Genomic DNA, 18,664 nt, shown 5'->3' on the forward strand with positions numbered 1-18,664 from the left:
GTACTCTACACTACTGAGCTAGATCGATTAGCATCATGTTGGGTTTCTTGAGACTAGAAAGAGTATCAGATTGAATTTGATTGATCCTCTAGCTAAGCAGTTAAGCTGCGAGCATTATATTCCAAAAAAATGGAAGGATTAGGTTGGGGTATTCGGCCCTCGGAATTAAAGTGCTTTGAAAATCAAAAATATGAAAAGCAAACAAACAGTATACCCAAAAAGGAAAGAATGAATTAAAAGTTGAGTTTTGTTTGCTCCTTATATGCATATGTACTATATATGCATATGCTGCCAAGATCCCCAGGAGGTCAACACATCATCTCTCACATAAGCTCTCATAAAGACCTATACAAGCTCTGCAAAAAGATCTACAAAACAATCCCCTTCAACAACCCTGGTGGAACGAGGACTGCACAAAGGCTGTACACAAACACAGGACTGCTAAAACTCCTATATCCAAGCGCTCTCTCCAGAGAACAGTCCGAAAAGCAAAATGTGCCTTCTATATCTCGAAAATCGACAAAATAGAGAACATAAACGATATATTTCGAATAGCCAAATGGCATCAGATTATAGGCATATACCGAATCCCGCCTTTAGCAGACCCCTCAAATTTGACCATTGCAAACAGCATCGAAGAGAAAAGAGAAGCATTCGCCAGCAATCTACTAACAAACTCGGCCGAAATCGACGATATTCCTTTCGATATCCCAGCGATCCCAAGTCGTTCTATTATCTTCCCCGACATCGATTTACAAGACATAGAACTAGTTATTCTAAAGGCCGGGAACACAGCACCCGGTGCAGATGAAATCCCGACGAGAATCCTACAAATCGCATGGCCACTAATCAGGGATATAACCCTCTCCCTCTTCAAAGGGTGTTTAAACCTAGGACATCACCCAGAATGTTTCCGGATAGCCACAATCGCAATCATCCCTAAGCCCAATAAGCCCGACTATACCAACCCAAGATCATACCGCCCGATTGCTCTACTTTCAGTTCTAGGCAAAGGCCTTGAAAGACTCATTGCGAAGAAAATATCATGGCTTGCCCTAAACTACAAAGTCCTAGCAAATCAACAGTTCGGAGCTCTACCACTGCGATCCTCAGTAGACCTCACATCTTGTGTCACACATGATATCGAAGCATCTTTGAAACAAGGGTTAAAAACTACACTTCTCACAATGGACGTGAAGGGAGCTTTTGACGCAGTATTACCAGGACGACTAGTGAACCGCCTTCGGGAACAAGGATGGCCAAACAAATTGGTTAAATGGGTACAGTCCTTTGCCACCAATCGTTACATCAAGATCCGACTGGACGGCGAGATCGGCCCAAAAACAAAGCTAGAATGCGGCCTTCCCCAAGGCTCTCCAATCTCCCCGATCCTGTTTATACTCTATATTACACCCCCTTTTCTGGATGAGCAATCTACAAAAAAGATTTCGGGTACGGCTAATGATATTGTACTACTAGCAATATCTGATAGCCTCCCAAAAAAAACTATAATACTCTTCAAGCAAATATACAAGAAACTCTCGAATAGGGAAAAACCGAAGGCATCACCTTTGACCCCAAAAAATCTGAGCTAATACATTTCTACAAAGGACATCGCATACTAATTGAAGCTCCCTCAGTACACACTGGTTCCCTGAACATCGAGGTGAAACCTGGTCTGCTCAGATAGCTTGGAGTCTATTTCGATAGAAGACTAAACTTCAAGTTATATATATATAGATTCTTACAGTAAAAGCCCTTAAAGGAGCTCATACACTAAGATCCTTCAATAACATATGCTAAGGGATACCCTCCTACTCCACCAAGAGTGGCTGTAGCCTATATATTAAAGAAATGCTACTTTGCTTCGGAAACATAGTGACCAGGCCGAACCAGATTAAAGAAGAATGCCTCAAACGAGTCAATTTCAAATGTAGTGGACAGCTATATAAATCTACTCAACAAAGTGATCCTCACTTGTACAAAAGCAATTCTCCCGGTATACAAAACCACGAACACAGCGATGCTATACAAGGAAGCCAAACTCAGGCCTTCCGAAATCGAGCTAAACTTAGCTTCACAAACATATACTATACGAACCTTCAGATTAGACCTTTACCACCCCCTCAGAATTAGAGCGAAAAGCATGATCAAAGCCAAAGACCAGAAACGAACTGTAGATACAAGACTTTCAAGTTTCATCATAGTATTACCAAAAGCCGAATATATAAATCCATTAGCTTTCCCTTCATAGGAATACAAAGAATCGAGAGCAGAAGCCGAGATATATGTAGCTGGCCCGATAGGCAGAACAAAGGCCCAAGCAGCTGACGACTTCAAGGCCTTCCATCCTAAGATCCCAAGGAGTGATATACAGATCTTCTCGGATAGTTCAAAAAGCGAAAGCAAGGACGGCGCCACTGAAGGTGGCTTTGTAATCATACAATTTGATATCCAAGTAGCCTATTACTCCTTCTCACTTGGTACAAATGCAGAGGTATTCGATGCGGAAGCTATAGCTGCAGTAATAGGGGCAATAAAGGCCCTAACACTTCTATCAATCAAACTTGTTACAGACCTATAGATCTTCTTGGATAACTACGAAGTAGCTCTAAGATTAGACTCCCACTTCAATAGCTTGTCTCAGGCAGTCTTCGAAGATTTCCTGAAGCTTACACAGGCCTGGGCCATTAGACCGAGGCTCCTATATATCCCCTCTGGTAAAATATATATACACTAGATCTTAGGGTATCTCAACATTCCAGACAACGAAATGGCCGACAAAGCAGTCAAGGAAGGGGCAAAACTCCCTCTTACCCCCAACCCGGCCTGCACATTAACCTCCTTCAAAAGACTAATCAGATCAAAGACCAATAAAGCGAATAACCAATTATAGAATACAATCAACCCTTAATATTACAAAGATCTGCAATATAAGCATACTTCCAATACAATTACTCTCTCCTTAAAAAGAGCTACACTTCACTATATTCTTGCAGCCAGATCACAGTATAGAGACTTTGCAGTATATCACAAACGCTTCAACTATACTACAGCTCACACTCTCTGCTCATACAGTAAAAGGAAAACCCCGTTACACTTCTTCTTCTGCAAGAAAGGCAAAGCTTACAAAACACTTACGAAAAGCCCACCATCTGAAGCCATCCCCTAGCTTCTAGACATCCCCACAGATGGTCTCGCACTAGCCAAATAGCTTGAATCCACCAAATTCTACACAGATATCTGCCCACAGCTTGTATCTGCAGCTTAAAAAAAAAAAAAAACAAAGCCTCTCCTTTGTTTTCCCTCTACTTCCTGTATCTCCTTTTTCAAACAGGTACTCAAAGGGCTTATTCTCTCTCCTCCTCTTCTCCTTCCTTCTCTTTACATCTTTATTCTTCTCTTCTCTTTTTCTCTTCGTTCCTCCCCTTTCTTTAAAAAGGAAAAAAAAAAAAAAAAACAGTAAATACACAAGATAATTCAACAAAAACGTATGAGGGGAAGGGAGAGTGATCAAGAGCCAGTGATCTAGTGGACGAGGAGGACCACAATATTAACCGCTAAGCCAACCGGCCCCAAATCTGTCGCGAAGGCAATCATGTAAACCCTGCCCTAGCCCCTTTAAATTGTATATAAATACCCTCCCTAGCTAGCTAGTACACTACTCAGAGGCATACTCCTCTGAGCGTCATTTGTCCAAAACTGGAATAGATGGCTAAGGTTATCACGCGCCAAGGCGCGTGGGCCTACGGCCTATGACGATAAACACAATCAATCAATCAATCAAACATATTAATTCGATGAAATCTGATCGCTTTTGCACAAGGCCCAAGCTCTTCTAATTAGTCAGTTGTTACCATCGTAACATGTTTTTCTTTATTTTAAATTTTTGATTTTTGATTTTTAGATTTTTAATCTTAAAAATAAGGATTTTATTTTCTTGATAAAAATATTATACATTGAATATTAAAATACAAAAACTATAAATATTCAAATGTTTTAAATGCTAAAGTGCTTTGAATGTTAAAGTGAGGTGTTACAGTAAAAGGCTACATGGCCGACCGTTTGTGTGGCTCAGAAAGTTATTGGATATCACTTAAGGAACTCGTGGACAATTTTGCAGCACGCAAAAGCTTTTTTCTCCCTCCTCCATCGAGTCAAAGGCATGCTTGAGGCCTTTTAGAGTAGAGCTAGAATAGTCTCACACGAGTCTAGTGTTCCTTTCACGTGACTCTAAGAGATAAGGTTAGGAAATGAACCCACTCCTAACCCCAGCGAGATTGGTTTTTCTGTATACACTTTCACGCATCCCGATCATGAATACCAGTAAATTTGACGCGTTTCTAAGTTTATTAAAGACGATGATGGTGTTCCTGGCAAACAACAATAGCAGCCGAACTCGGAAGAGCCACCACGGTAGCCATCTGGATTAGTATCTATGTGAATTCCGAATACAATCATGAACAAGACCTCAGTTTCACAAACGGTCCGATAACGTCATATCCAAGTCTCTAATCTTTAAGACTCACATATCTGAGCCTTCAATACAAAATAGCCAGATCAATGTCAATGCGGAGGTTACGACTCACAATAGAGCAATCGAATAGCAAGAGTGAAGACTTCAAACAAACCGGCAAAGTCATTGCAAAAGGTGAGCTATCTATCTAGCCTTGTTTATATATCATGCTCTGCGTAGTCTATGCAAAATAACTACTCTTCCCAACAGCCGCAGCACCTAGAGCCTCCGTACAGGTCGCCTCCAAAATGTCGAATATGGCCACGTCAGCTCGAACCTCCTTGCTCAGCCAGTTGCGGATCTCGACGGCGACAAGAGAATCTACGCCGAAGCTACGGATTGGCGCTTTTATGTCAATTTCATCCCGCGATAAGGCCATAACATCGGCAAGCTTAGCTGCCAGTGCCTCGCTCACAGTGCTGGCAGCTTCGGCTGCTGTTGGCTTTGTCGCAAAGAAGCGGGTAAAATCGACGCGGCTATTGATAACTGCTGCTTTATTGACGTCTACGGATGCGTCACTAGTCATCTCCGCCGCCTTGATGCCACGGAACATGGGTTTGTGCATGATATAGGCAAGCCTGCTGTTTTCTATCTCCGGCACAAAACGCATCACCGTTGGCTCACAGTCACCATGATCCGCTGGTCTGGTAGGATCACAGTAGTAGTCCAAGAGAGCAAGCAGTTCTGTTTCAGTCACACCACTTGCTCCGTTGAAACGGCTTTGCAAGGATTCGTTATTGGTCATGACGCCAACATCAAAGAAGGGTCCGAGGGCCAGGGCTGTGGCTCGCTCACCAGAGGTGATCCGGTACTGGGCAACTGCGCTCTGGAATGCATTGCCAGCGGCGTAGTTGGCTTGACCGCGAGTTCCGCCCGTTGAAGCCACCGACGAGAGCATGATGAAGAAATCCATTCCTCGCGGCAATGCTTCATGGAGGTTCCACGTCCCTGCGACTTTGCTTGCAATGGACTCTTGCCAGGCGTTGAATGACATGGACTCAAAGGCGGCGTCGCGCAAAACCATGGACGCTTGGATGCAGCCTTTGATGACTGGCATACTTGGATATGCGCAGAGAGCAGCACTGATAGCATTAGGGTCACTAATATCACAAAGAGGAGTCTCAATTCTGACGCCCCGGCCACGTAACTCCCTGATAAGTTCTTGAGCCTCGGCTTCTTTGGACCCGGCAGAGCGCGAGAGGATTATTAGAGTCCGCGCTCCATGGCTAACTAACCAGCGAGAAATTGCACGGCCAAGACCTCCGAGTCCGCCAGCAATAACATAGGCTGCAGTGGAATCCAAGCACAGGCTCATCTTCGTCTCGACCAAGGCCTACGTTACAAGGATTGATTAGCACTGGAAAATCGGGAGCTCTTCATACGTGTCTTACCTCAATGTGTTCATCGGATCGAAACTCGACTACAATCTTACCTATGGTCTTTCCAGATTGCAGCGCACGAAAAGCCTTTTCAACCTCGCCTGCGCTAAAAACATGCAATGGGTGAGCAGGGCTCATCTTCTTCTGCCCGATCAGTTCGATAACTTGGTGGAGGGCTGCGCCGGCATGTTCTGCACGATTCAATAGCATCTCAGACAAGTCATAAGCGCTGAATGACACATTGTGCAAAAACTGAGCCATAGGTAGTTCGTTGCTAGCAATGATGTCCTTCTTACCAATCTCAATGAAGCGTCCAAATGGGGCAATACACTCCCATGATGCGACGAGGCCTTCTCCAGAAAGTGAGTTTAGGACAACATCGACGCCGCGACCGCCAGTTAAACGCATTACGCCCCGGGAAAATGATGTATCGCGGCTTGATAGAATGTGGTCTGGATCAATACCATATCGCTCAACTAGAAGCTCTCTTTTGTCCTCAGAGCCAACTGTCGCGATGATGTTGGCACCCAGACACTGTGCGACCTGTACGGCAGCCTGCCCTGTCCCTCCCGCTGCGGAGTGGATCAGCACTGTTTCTCCTGCACAAAGATGCGCTCTGTCATTCAAGCACTGCCATGCTGTGACAAAGGTCGTGGGAAGGGACGCGGCCTCTGTCAGGGACATGCTGTCTGGGATCTTGACAACATGGGCGCGTGGACAACGCACCAAGGAACGGAATGAGTCCATACGGCAAGCTGTCACTCTATCGCCCACTTGTAGTCCTTGACATCCCGCCCCGAGGCGCGTCACGATGCCAGCTACATCGCTCCCGATGCCCGAGTGGTTGACGCGACCCAGCACCATCAGTAGATCACGGAAGTTGAGGCCCACATTGTGCACACGAAGCTCCACGTCTGTGTCACCTAGTGGTCCAGCATGCGGCGTGTTCTCTGTGTCCTCAGCCCAGTGCAGTGTATTTAGTAAGCCTGGCGAGCCAATAGTTAATCGCAGGGGAACATGGTTTTTGGCATGCCAAGGCCGAGTGACGCGTCGACGGGGACGTAGGCGCATTTCGATCTGCTCATTGAGCTTGAAACGAGACACAAGACGCGGGATATGCAGTATACCGTCTCGCTCAACATACTCGGTGTCAATATCGTCTGACTCCAGTTTTTGTTGGCATAGCTGCAATATATGGCCCATTTGCATTGTCTCCAGCATGCTGCCCTTGTCTTCAAGTCTAAGCAAGGTGAGTGCTGCCATGTTGAGCTCCGAATTAAGAACCCGCGACACTCCCTCAATGAGACGGAAATGGGGCAAGACTTCGGCTCCCTTCTGGACCCAAATGGCTTTGTGTGCTGTTGAAAGGAGGTTTCGGAGATGCAAAAACTTTTTGCGAGCGATACCATACCACACCGGCTGGGCAAGCTCTAAGAGGAAGATTAAGATACTTTTGTCCGGCATAATCTCTCTGACACCTGCCTCATCCAAGTTTAGCACTTTACTTGCGTATTGCGCGTTTGCCATGAGATACCGTTGCAACTCTAGTGCAGCCTGGCGTTGCTCTGGGTCATGTATAATTTTCACCTCCACAGTAGGCAGTAACAGCTTAGCTGGAGGCTGAGATAATTCAACAGCCGTGGATATAACGATGCTGAAGTCATGCATAATAGCGCTGCTCAAGCCTGGTATGACAGTTTGTTTTTGACCAAAGCCAGTGGAGGCAAGTAGCTGGCTTAAAGCAGCCTCGTCTAGAGGTTCGTGACCTGTTCCCCAATTACTCCACCAGTCTTTCAATAGGCCCGCGACAAAGGGTGCCCGAGTCATTGCATTTGAACGCGTAGGGTGCCATATGATCAGCTTACCCCCCCTGGATCGTCGCAATTGTTAGCTTCTCGATATCAAGCTCGTCATTTGTTTCCTTTACGAGAAAACAATTGGATTTCGAGGTAGTTCACAGAAAACTTACGGCTTCAGAAGTGCTCGGCAATGTTTCAACGCCTTGGCTGGGTCCACGGTAGTGCGCAAAACCTAAAATGAAAGGAGTTAGGAAGACACTCCCCAATGTGAACAACCGCCAAAGGAAAAAAGGGTCATGAAAAACAACTCACAGCTGTCGCTACAATTATATCATATGTGGCTGCTTCGAATCCCTGAACTTCGGGATCTGCTTCAATGTCCAATTTTCTGAATCGCATTTTTGCCCCAAAGTGCTGGTACTTCTCCTGCGCTGCGGTGAGAAAGGAGGAATCAACGTCGGTATAGTCGAAAACACTGAAGCGAGCTGGCATGTCCTCCAGGGCAAGTATACTCATTAAGTTTTGCGTCGCAGCGCCAGTGCCGGCACCCACTTCGAGGATACGCCCATCAGGGTTTTTGTGTACGATGGCGTCGAGAAGTGATCCGAAGTGCGCTATACCCGGCATTGAAGACCACTAGGCGAGATGTAAGCATGCATTGCGAGCCTTAGGAGAACAGATACTTGTGCTTACCAGTTCTGAAAAATAGGTTTGGACCAATTCCTGCGCGTCTTCTTCTGTGGCTTGGAGAAGGCGTAGCAAATCGCCACCAATGGTTGTATATAATGCACCAAGTGTGTTAGTTGCGGCTACTCTGGCAGCTAACTGGTCAATAAGCGGGTTGTCGACTAGATGTCTCGCTGAATCTTGATCTGCTTGTTTCGAATGTAACCATCGTCGCATCCATTCGAGATATAACTTAGAGCGAGGATTGTCCATAAGCAATGCCTCTGTCTTGGGGTTGAGGCTGTTCAACACGCGTCTGAGGTATGCAGTTGCTAGGAGGTCAAGCTGACTCTCAAATACGGCTGAGTCAGGGGCAATGGTATTTTCATCGACACAGAGCTGCTTGATCTGCACATCGGATAGCATGTCGGGATCGGGCTTCCACTGAATGATGTGGCATAAAGGATCAATGGTGGAAGGTCTTGTCTGCTCGGTTGTGTCATCGTCTATAGATCGCGAGATATCTGTGGCCACAAAGCCGTCAATTTTGAGGAGTGCATGGTTTCCTGATGCATCAACAACCCCAATAGACGTTTTTGTCTGCCGAAGTCCAAGACGCTTGGCCCTTCCATAGGCTTTGATGGACCGAGCACCAGGAAAGCTGAGCCCGGTAGCTGAAATCCAGATGCGGTCAAAATGGGTGGGAATGCCCGTCACCAACTTAACAGTGCCCGCATTTGTCATGGCAACGATGATCAATTGGAAGATGCAGTCCAGGCTTGCGGGATGTATAATGTGCTCGGCATACGCGGTTCCCACTGGCGGCTCGAATGTCCTCACCTCAATGACCGCCCCGCCCTGGCCATCGGAGGCCACTGTCGTCATGTCACGAAAAGCTGGACCATAGTGGAAACCCCACTCAGACAACTGGGCGTAGAACTTGTCTATCTCGAGTGTAGTTGAACATGATGCCGTCATGCTATGGTACTCGCGACACATGCTGGCGCGCCATAAGCGATCCTCGCGGCCCCTATTGATGCCCATTGTGCTATTGGTGTCGTCTTTATCTAGCTCATACAGCACTTGGATGGATCCATTACAGTTTTCGAACCAGGTACGCGTCTCGTCGTCGTACGTGCACAGACGGAAGTCGAACCATCCGGCATTCTTCCCATCCTGATCCTGCCGCGGACGCATAAATAGATTTACCTCGACGCCAACTGACGGGGCGGCGTTGGATGGTAGATTCAAAGCAGAATGCAAGGTAACGTTTTTGATATCGAAGGCAGTGACAATCTTGTCTGGGTTGGCAAGTTGATGGGCTGCCTCAATAGCCATGACTAGCATTCCCGCCGCCGGGTATAGGATGGTGCCGTTAATCTTGTGGTCCTCAACCCATGGCATATCATCGATACGGATGATCTTACGCCATTTAGCTTCGAGGGGATTAAAGTCGGCTTCAGGTGCGCCTAAGTGAGGATGGGCAGGGTATTGGCGGTGGCGATAACCCCGGCTAGCCCGGCTCTCAAACCAGTACCCCTTAGAATGGTTGAAGGCGTAAGGTGGCAATGTTGTTACTGCCACCATAGCCTCGCCCTGGTCTTTATTTACACGGCTGAGTGCCAATTGGTGGCCCAAGCAGTGCAGACGGCCCATCGCACCAAGAAGGGACTGCACCGCCGATGCGTCACGTGAAAGAAGCGACATGTATGCAACAATGCTATCCAAGTCCATAGCTCGTAAGATATCGCGGATGGGAGCCTGTAACGCCGAGTGTGGGCCCACCTCGACGAGGGTGTTGATAGACATGTGCTTACGTTTGGTGAGGCTGTCTAGTTCTTCTAAGGCGCTTTCCGCCGGTGGCCGGACCAGGATTGCCAGCGCATCGGCGAACAGGACCGGTGAAACAAGATTTTGGACCCAGTACTCGGGCTTAGCAATCACCTCGGACGAGATCCAAGTCCCAGTCACAGATGACACCATAGCTGGGCGACGTAGCGGCGCTATCACGTCACCTGCCTGGTTAAGGGGACTTATCATCTCAAGATACTGATCAGCTATTTCTTGCATTTGATCAGAGTGGTATGCCACACCAACGCGAAGCTTACGACAAAACACCTGGTTTTGATTGAGCAAGTCTTTGAGAAAGTCTATATGGACTTCCTCACCAGACACTGTGACGCTGGAGGGACTGTTAACACAGGCGACCGTTAGGCGACACTCGCCAAGGGCGCTAGTTACTCGATCAATATAGTGTTTAGTTTCTTCTGCGGTCATGCCAACGGCCATCATAGAGCCTTTGATAGTGCTGGTCCTGGCTAAACGCGAGCCCATAAGCCCACGGTAGTATGCAATCTTCCATGCAGACTCGCGAGAGAGTGCACCAGTACAGAATCTAGTGTATTGCCTTTAGCTAAATTGCGAACAGACTTCCTACTTTTCTCCGTCATGGGTATGGATAAACTTACGCTGCGGCAATCTCGCCCGAAGAATGGCCGACAACTGCGGCGGGCTCCACGTCAAAGCTACGTAGCAGCTCAATCAATGCAACTTGTAAAATAGTGCAGAGGGAACTATATAGTGTTTTGTTGACATTGGTGTCCGTTTCCGAGCGCATGAGCTCCTCTGCTCAATGGTTATATTAATACTGTGTATAACCTGGATTTCAACAACACGATTGCAGATTACATACCTATTGGATGCCATGCGCATCCAAGGCTAGCCAAGTAAAGCCCTGCATCAACCAGACTTTTCTTGTACAAGGCATAATAGCTGATGAGCTCACGCCCCATGGCATACCATTGACTTCCTTGCTAATCAGGAACAAAAGACAGTAAGTTTTCATATCCCCGAGTTTGTAGTGAAGCGACTTACCCCGGTGAAGATAAGAGCTAGCTTTGGCGAGATCGCGGCCCGTGTCGGTGCACTCATAATGTCTGCCACGGCTGCAAGACTCTCCGTGCCGGTTACCACTGCCATAGCCCGCCACTGAAAGTGGCTCCGCTTTGCTAATGTGAAGGCCACGTCGCCAAGGTAGTCACGCCCCTTGGACAAGTGTGCTGACAGGCTGACTAGTTCTGGGTGGTTGCGCCAAGCATCTCTCGTGCGTGCGAGACCGCCCTCATCCGCGGTTGACCATACAAGTAGCCGCGGTACCGTTGACTGGAACCCATCGCCGATGGCGTTAGATGCGTTGGATCTTGAATTGAGTACGCCATCGACTTGAGATACCACTTTAGTCTTGTGATTTCCCTCTAGGCCATGTAGACGCATGAAGTTGAGAGCGTCATCTAGGACAACATGGCTGTTGGATCCACCAAAGCCAAAGGACTGGACGGACGCACGCCGTAGGCTGGAGCATGGCCATGAAATTGCGTCGGCGGCTATCTACATTATGGTTGGTAAAACATTTTTCTTTCTCCCGCATTCTTTCTTGTCATCTTTTATAACAGTGCACATACCTTGATATTCAAATAGTCGGCATCAATTTGAGGATTCAGCCGCTCAAAATCAGCATTTGGCGCTATGACACCATTCTCGAGTGCTAGGATTGCCTTGATCACACCAGCAACGCCAGAGCCACCCTCAAGATGACCTATGTTAGACTTTACCGATCCTCTGTGAAATTGATTACGTTAGGGAACTAGAACAGTGACCAAGTGATTATATCAGATAAGTGACATACAAGTATAATGGATCTTGAGGATTTCTATATGTTCGGAAAGCCTGTCCAATGGCGTCGGCTTCGATCGGATCGCCGAGTGGTGTTCCTGGCGTTTGTTCTACTTAGTCTTTCTACATTTCTCGCTGTTCTACATTCGAAGAAAGTGATTCAGTCTTACCGGTTCCGTGGGCTTCAAAGTACCGCGTATGCTCCATTGTTAGCCCCGCCTTGGCGTAGGTATCGAGGATCAAACGGTACTGTGCTTCCTTACTCGGCTGGGTGATTCCCAGCGTCTTGCCATCCTGGTTAGAACATGTAGACCGGATCACGGCTCGGATGGTGCGACCAGCGCGGATAGCCTCGTCGAGTGGTTGTACAACAAGAACGCCAACGCCTTCTCCGCGCCCGTAGCCATTCGCACGGTGGTCAAATGAATAGCACCGGCTATCCTTGGACAACATGCCAAGGTTGTTCAAGTACAACTGTGACTCAGGCGTGAGCATCATGTTTGCCCCACAAACCAGTCCCTATAATCGAGTTGACTTGTTTAGCAAGTGAAAGGTGCACCGGTTGACGGGGTCATGGGGAGTACACACCATAGTTGCGTCTCCAGCCCAAATACTTTGACAGGCCAGATCAAGGGCGATCAAGCTGCTTGAGCATGCTGTATCTACTGTCACACTGGGTCCTCGCAAGTCAAACCACCAGCTCACACGATTAGCCAACATGTTGATAGCCGAGCCGCTCGCATGGTATTGGTTTGGTGCGTAGGTGTCCTTATGACAGATTGTGACATAGTCTGGGGACAGACATCCTGAGAAGACGCACGTCTTGGTGCCGGCCACATCCTCCAGAGACAGGCCGGCGTTTTCAAGGGCTCGATATGATTCTTCCAGCGAGATTCGATGGAGTGGGTCCATAGAGTTGGCTTCAACAGTGCCAATACCGAAAAAGCCGGCATCAAAGACGTCTAGATACTCACCAGGTCAGTGAATGGATATTAGAGCAACGAAATATCAAATCATACCAGCTTTGCCGTCAACATAGTGACCGCCACGGCAACTCAGAGTGTCAAGCCGCCTTGTGTCTGGGTTGTAGTGTGCATTGATATTGAAGCGGTCAGGGGGCACGTCGGTTGATGCACATCTTTTCGACATGAGCATATCCCAAAAATTTTGGTCAGTGGTGGAGCCGCCCGGAAAGCGGTAAGACATGCCAACCACAGCAAGAGGACGGAGTATCCCACCATCCTTAAGGCTTGTGGATCCCATAATTGGCTAAGTTTGTTCTGGACTGGGTGAGTTGGAAGCAAGTATGGAGATTACTCTGTGACAATACAAAGGATCAAGCTTACAGAATACTAAGAGATTGTTGATTTTAGGTTCAGAGAAGAAGAGACAGCGAATTAGATTCTAAAAATTTAGGGGGAAGCATGATCTATATACAGAATGAGGAGGATGAACGCTGCATTAGCGTATATTCAACAGAGATAGGCTACTGCGATGAATCCAGGCTTGTAGTCATCTTAATTACGCTCACTGCTGTTCTTCTTGATCATTATGACACATGTTAATCAACTACGTCTTTTACCCCACCTACAAGTAAAGGTATGAACGCGGCGCAAGCAGCCTTGGATTCTACCTTGTACTAGCTCGTTGGGGGCCATGCATATAGCAACACTCGACCATTGGACATGAGTCAATTGCTTCTACTTAAAGAATGGAAAACAAGCCCAGACGCGCCCGTTCTCTAGATACACAACCAATTCAGAAAACACACCCAGAACAGCTTGCTCTGAGATGCGGCTCAGTATTCGGAGGGAAAACACCCCTGTTCCCCCTGGCGCTCTTGATACACCACCGGAGCGTCTCTAATTTTACAAGGGCTATGAACTGCCTACCTTTTTCGGAGGGAATACGACCTTTGCCGCTTGTGCCATCCACTGCTGACCGATTCTTTGGGATATTGGAATCAGTATAGGCGGCTGGTTATTCAAGCCGCCTCCGGGGAATATATTGACCCGAGTAAAACACCATTACCCACGCATCCCTACTCATACTGTGTCATTTTCATGAAAATGGATTTGCTTTGAGCTTATGTTCCAATTATATGAACTTTTCTGCTGTCACAATTAGCTGTGCAATCATACAATGTCGCCTTTCTGGCGCATGGTAGCTGCCGGTGAGCGGTTGCGTTTATTAGTAGTGCTAAAGGTTAGAACTAGAGTTGTGAAATGGAAATTAGATTCAAAATGCACTATTAGATCATGCCGGCCAACCGCTTGTTGGACTATCAGACATTATATCAATATATATATATACATATTATTTTATATTAATTGTATTTAGAATATTTTGAATTATAAAATTTATTTTATCTAAAAGTTATATAATATATCAAATTATAATATCATGATCACGATAAATAATAAAAGGTTTTTATTAAAATTCATTTGAGATTGATATTTAGAATAAATAAATAATATATCTTCAAAATATTCTATTGTGGGTTTTCATCATGTGATTTATTTTGACATCGAGGCTTTAGCTTTGTCAAGTCGGATGAAGTCATATCATTTTTCATGATCTGTCCGTCAGATGGATGGATTAGTAGATTTGGTATGGAAGTAGGAACCTTTTTCAATGTCACTGCCAATGCTAGCCAGTACGGTTAGAGTCAAAGCGGTATAATAAATTCTATACGAGATACAAGAAACGTATATGATGACTAGCATTTCCAATCCCTGATTCAACAGGGGTCAAATGACAAAAACAAGTAATATGTGGTAATATTGCTTGCCCAACGATACGATAAGCTTTGCCGGCCTCATGAACTAATCAGGTAGGTATACAAGAGCAAGTATTCGTGTGATATCACGACTCAAACATACAACCCTAGACATCCGAGTTATGTATGATACTCAGTGAGCATTCTTTGACCTGTAATAATGCCCAAAACCATGGGAACTCATGATTCTCGTCCGATAAAGTGTTCTTCTACTGGTTGTGCACCCGCACTGAAACCTCGTCTTTAACTGATAAGTGCCTAGAATATGCATGGAAACTTCACCGAGTAGCTACGTTCTATTTACATTTTACTCGCTGGTAAAACTTGCGCCGCTTTGTACAACATGGGTACCAAGAAAATAAAAACAAACTTAAATGCAATGCAATGCAATGCGACTCTGACTTGCATCTTATGCTTGGAGAATACTATATCTTCGGCAGAACTTGAAGCAAATGTAATACGACTCTTACGTGCATCTTACAGTCAGAGATTACTATGTATTCGGCAGAACTTGAAGCAAATGCAATGTAACTCTGACTTGTAGAATATAATTTACATCTGATAATAAAGAAGAGGACTCATTCCTTCTGTGACGGAAAAGTCGTAAACGGAGTCAATTCAATCACTTAGAATCTAAAACTAAAGAACTAAGAAGATTCTAAGTAAGAAGGTCTTTATATAAAGGGCTAGTGCACGTGAGCCACTAGTGGGTAACAACCGTCACGTAACACCTTCTAATGAAAAGCTTTAATAATTTAAATACCTTTTTCGTACAAAATAAATAATATAAATTATTGATTATATTATATATATAATATTTATACTTCAATATAAATAAATATAATTATTAATAATTACAAATAATATTAATATAATTTAATTTAGTTAATATAATATGTTTAAACATGTTTTAAAAATTACTTCAGTTGTCAGGGTGTGAAAAACTAAAGAGATGGGAATAATAATAGAATCGAACTACAAAATAGAAAGAAAGTCCTATGGAGGACGGAGACTATATACTGAGGCATTTCATTAGTCTTGTTTTGAGTTTCTTTTACTTTCTCGCACTACGTCAATCATTATAATGATATCATATCCATGTAGCAGTAGCTTCAATTCTATAACAATTACACTCTAATATTATGCTTTTGTGACAACTAGGCCTTTTCAAGCCAAGGCCTAGGCCGATTTATGCCTCAAAAAGCATATTTGGAGGCTAATAAACTATATACTGCATTATATGCGGTTTCCAATAAAACCCACAAAAATATACGGAAACCAAAGCTAAGATTAAATGACTAAGAATCTCAATCATAACGAGTTAGGTAATTGTGAGACAGGTACCCGTCATTTACAGCCACAATGCCTACCAACGACTAGAGCCTTGATGAATCGCAAATATAACTTTCTTACACAAGTGTCCCTTCCTTACCTAGTCGGTATGCTGGCCGTCGCCAAAGAGCGGCCATGGCAATGACATGCGCAGCCGCAAAGCCCAATGTGGCAAGCATCTGCAGGTTGTAAGCGTCGCTACACACAGTTCGGAATGTTTTTTGGACGGCGGGAGATAAGGCTTTCAGTGATCCGAGGTCTGTGAGCAGAGCGTTGACTTCAGCTTCAGTGAGCATCGACTTCAGGTGTACTCGTACGTAGTTCACCCATATACTGTTGACCACAGCGATGCCAACCGAGCCGCCGAGCATACGAGCTTGAACACCCGCACCAATGGCCAGGTCTGCTCGTCACGTCAGTGTCAGCAAGTTTAAGACTATCAGTAGGTAATTTTTCGGAGAGGAATGGAACCTACACTGCTCTTTTTTGTCAATCGACAATGGATTGAGGAAGTTATACAACCCTCCCGTGATTCCAACGCCCAGGCCAGTGATCACACTATACCCAAATTGGCCGGGCCAGGGGTGTACAGTGCTGGGCGTTGTCGAGAGGAGAGCAAATCCAACAATCTGTAAGACAGTCCCTAAAAGAATGATGTATATAAAAGGGATGCGAAACCTGCCTGCGAGGATAGACGTTATTACCACGCCCACCGGGAAAGGGACGCCATAAGCTAGAAACTTAACGCCAGCCCCGAGTGGAGAGCTTTCATTAACGAGCTGGTAGCGCTGGGGCAGCTGAATGGATGATATGGTCATGGGCGCTCCAACCAGGAAAGCACCACTATTCAAATATGTCAGCAGCCGCAAGGAATTCAAAGAAGGTTACTTACAACAACCCCGCCGATAAGATACGGTTATGTGTAAAGCTGCGCGGAAATGAAGGCATGGCGCCTGTTGTGCTCTTACCCGCCCACCATTGCCAAAGGAAGAAGGCGGTCAAAAGACTACCCGAAAGAACAAATGAAGCTATGATGAGGCTAGAATCCCAGCCATAGCTCACAGTCCCGCCCTCCTCAAGCGCTGTCACTAGGAACACAACCGTGCCCAAGAGTAGAAGCGCGCCTACAATGTCGGCGTCCCAGAGAAAGCTAATCGCTGTGGCCATAATGCTGCGCTTGTCTAGTTTCTCTGGCTTGGGATCAGCGTGATGTGGAAACCGATTTGGTAAAGCAAATGCGAGGATAATGAGAGCGACGCTTGCAACAGGGAGACTATAGCAGATAACATGCAAGGTTAGCAACTTGTCATGAGTCACATCGCCATAGCATATCACTCACTTGAAGTAAAAGATCCAACGCCAGTGATTGCCATTGCTAAGACCACCGCCGATGAGTGGACTGGTAACCAAGGCGATGGCTAGTGTGCTGGACAGAATAGCATTCATCTTGCTGTAGCCCGAGGTTGGCACAATTTGAAAGAAAGCAGTGGACGTGAGCACCATCGCGCCCGAGCCACCGATGCCCTGGAGGGCACGGAAAACAATTCTAGATTTCGATAAACGTTAGTTAAAATGATTGATGCTATAAAGAGCCAGTATCTTCTCATTAGTAGGGCAGTGTCCACCTACAGCTCATTGATAGACTTTGACGCTCCACAGGCGCCTGAGAAGGCTATGAAGAGTACAAGTGTGCTGAGAAGTGCCGGCTTTAGGCCAATATGATGTCCAATCTTGGCCCAAATGATGAGCAGCCCTATGAGCTTTTAGTGTTTGACTTGCGTCGTTTTGAGCAGCCAAAATAGACTCACCCGTGAAGACAGAAAGATATGCCGTGATGATCCAGTTGCTCTTGTCAAAGCCGCTGAGGTCTGCCGATATGGTGACCAAAGAGGTGCTGACGATGGAGATTTCGGCAGTCGGAAGGAAAATGCAAATGCATAGACTTCATACCGACATATAGTTATATGTGAGCTTGGTACTGCGATCGACGGTAGATGATTGAAAATTCCAAGAGACAACTGACCTTATACAGACAAGTGTCAACCTCATGCCAGTGAGGTATCTTCCAGAGTCAGAGGAAACCATATCTTGCTCGTAGTCGTCTTTTTCAACAGGCTGGTGGAAGATAGCGTCAGGCTCGCTAGTCTTGAGCATTTTGAACTCATTCGTAGAGCTATAGGGAGGACTAGCCATTACGGCTCTTAAAATGTAAATTGTAGCTTGAAGAATTATCGGATTATAAAAGGATCAAGTCTAGTTAGTAGGAAAGAAGAGTGATCTGATCAAGTAGCAGGCTAAGCGAATATGTTGGCCGATCATAGTCTCCAAGAAGGTAAAGCTGCATTAAGGTTCGCAAGGCAAGTACACGGTGTGTCTGTGTTTGGATAATAAATATAATGGATGAAGAGGCACAGTCTCCCAGAAGACCACACCACTCAAAAAACGCCAAGGTTACACAAATAAAAGTACTCTGCAGGATGCCTGTCAGATTGACTTTCTGCCTGTAACAAGCCCCCGATTG

General features: G+C 45.9%; 5 protein-coding genes across 5 annotated transcripts; 2 read left to right on the forward strand and 3 right to left on the reverse strand.

Annotated features, from left to right (window-relative positions):
• Nucleotides 1-1,187: 1,187 nt before the first annotated feature.
• On the forward strand, nt 1,188-1,690 carry SS1G_02354 (hypothetical protein; the record flags this gene model as incomplete). Its single annotated transcript, XM_001596088.1, has 2 exons — nt 1,188-1,452; nt 1,641-1,690. The coding sequence occupies 2 exons, from the start codon at nt 1,188-1,190 to the stop codon at nt 1,688-1,690; spliced, it is 315 nt and encodes a 104-aa protein (XP_001596138.1).
• Nucleotides 1,691-2,466: 776 nt separating this feature from the next.
• SS1G_02355 (hypothetical protein) lies at nt 2,467-2,691 on the reverse strand (the record flags this gene model as incomplete). The annotated part of the gene is made up of 2 exons (XM_001596089.1): nt 2,467-2,598; nt 2,677-2,691. 2 exons carry the CDS (start codon nt 2,689-2,691, stop codon nt 2,467-2,469), a joined length of 147 nt encoding a protein of 48 aa, XP_001596139.1.
• Nucleotides 2,692-4,697: 2,006 nt separating this feature from the next.
• SS1G_02356 (hypothetical protein) lies at nt 4,698-13,582 on the reverse strand (the record flags this gene model as incomplete). The annotated part of the gene is made up of 13 exons (XM_001596090.1): nt 4,698-5,849; nt 5,908-7,765; nt 7,865-7,926; nt 8,007-8,330; nt 8,388-10,755; nt 10,829-10,985; nt 11,053-11,173; nt 11,235-11,522; nt 11,822-11,978; nt 12,046-12,130; nt 12,203-12,551; nt 12,621-12,994; nt 13,564-13,582. The coding sequence occupies 13 exons, from the start codon at nt 13,580-13,582 to the stop codon at nt 4,698-4,700; spliced, it is 7,314 nt and encodes a 2,437-aa protein (XP_001596140.1).
• Nucleotide 13,583: 1 nt separating this feature from the next.
• SS1G_02357 (predicted protein) lies at nt 13,584-13,898 on the forward strand (the record flags this gene model as incomplete). Its single annotated transcript, XM_001596091.1, has 2 exons — nt 13,584-13,631; nt 13,743-13,898. 2 exons carry the CDS (start codon nt 13,584-13,586, stop codon nt 13,896-13,898), a joined length of 204 nt encoding a protein of 67 aa, XP_001596141.1.
• A 2,203-nt stretch (nt 13,899-16,101) lies between these two features.
• On the reverse strand, nt 16,102-18,297 carry SS1G_02358 (hypothetical protein; the record flags this gene model as incomplete). Its single annotated transcript, XM_001596092.1, has 8 exons — nt 16,102-16,109; nt 16,244-16,546; nt 16,619-16,986; nt 17,036-17,416; nt 17,483-17,689; nt 17,773-17,896; nt 17,952-18,085; nt 18,167-18,297. 8 exons carry the CDS (start codon nt 18,295-18,297, stop codon nt 16,102-16,104), a joined length of 1,656 nt encoding a protein of 551 aa, XP_001596142.1.
• Nucleotides 18,298-18,664: the final 367 nt, after the last annotated feature.

This window comes from Sclerotinia sclerotiorum, genomic scaffold (assembly GCF_000146945.2).
Source record: "Sclerotinia sclerotiorum 1980 UF-70 scaffold_3 genomic scaffold, whole genome shotgun sequence".
NCBI classification, from domain to species: Eukaryota; Fungi; Ascomycota; class Leotiomycetes; order Helotiales; family Sclerotiniaceae; genus Sclerotinia; species Sclerotinia sclerotiorum.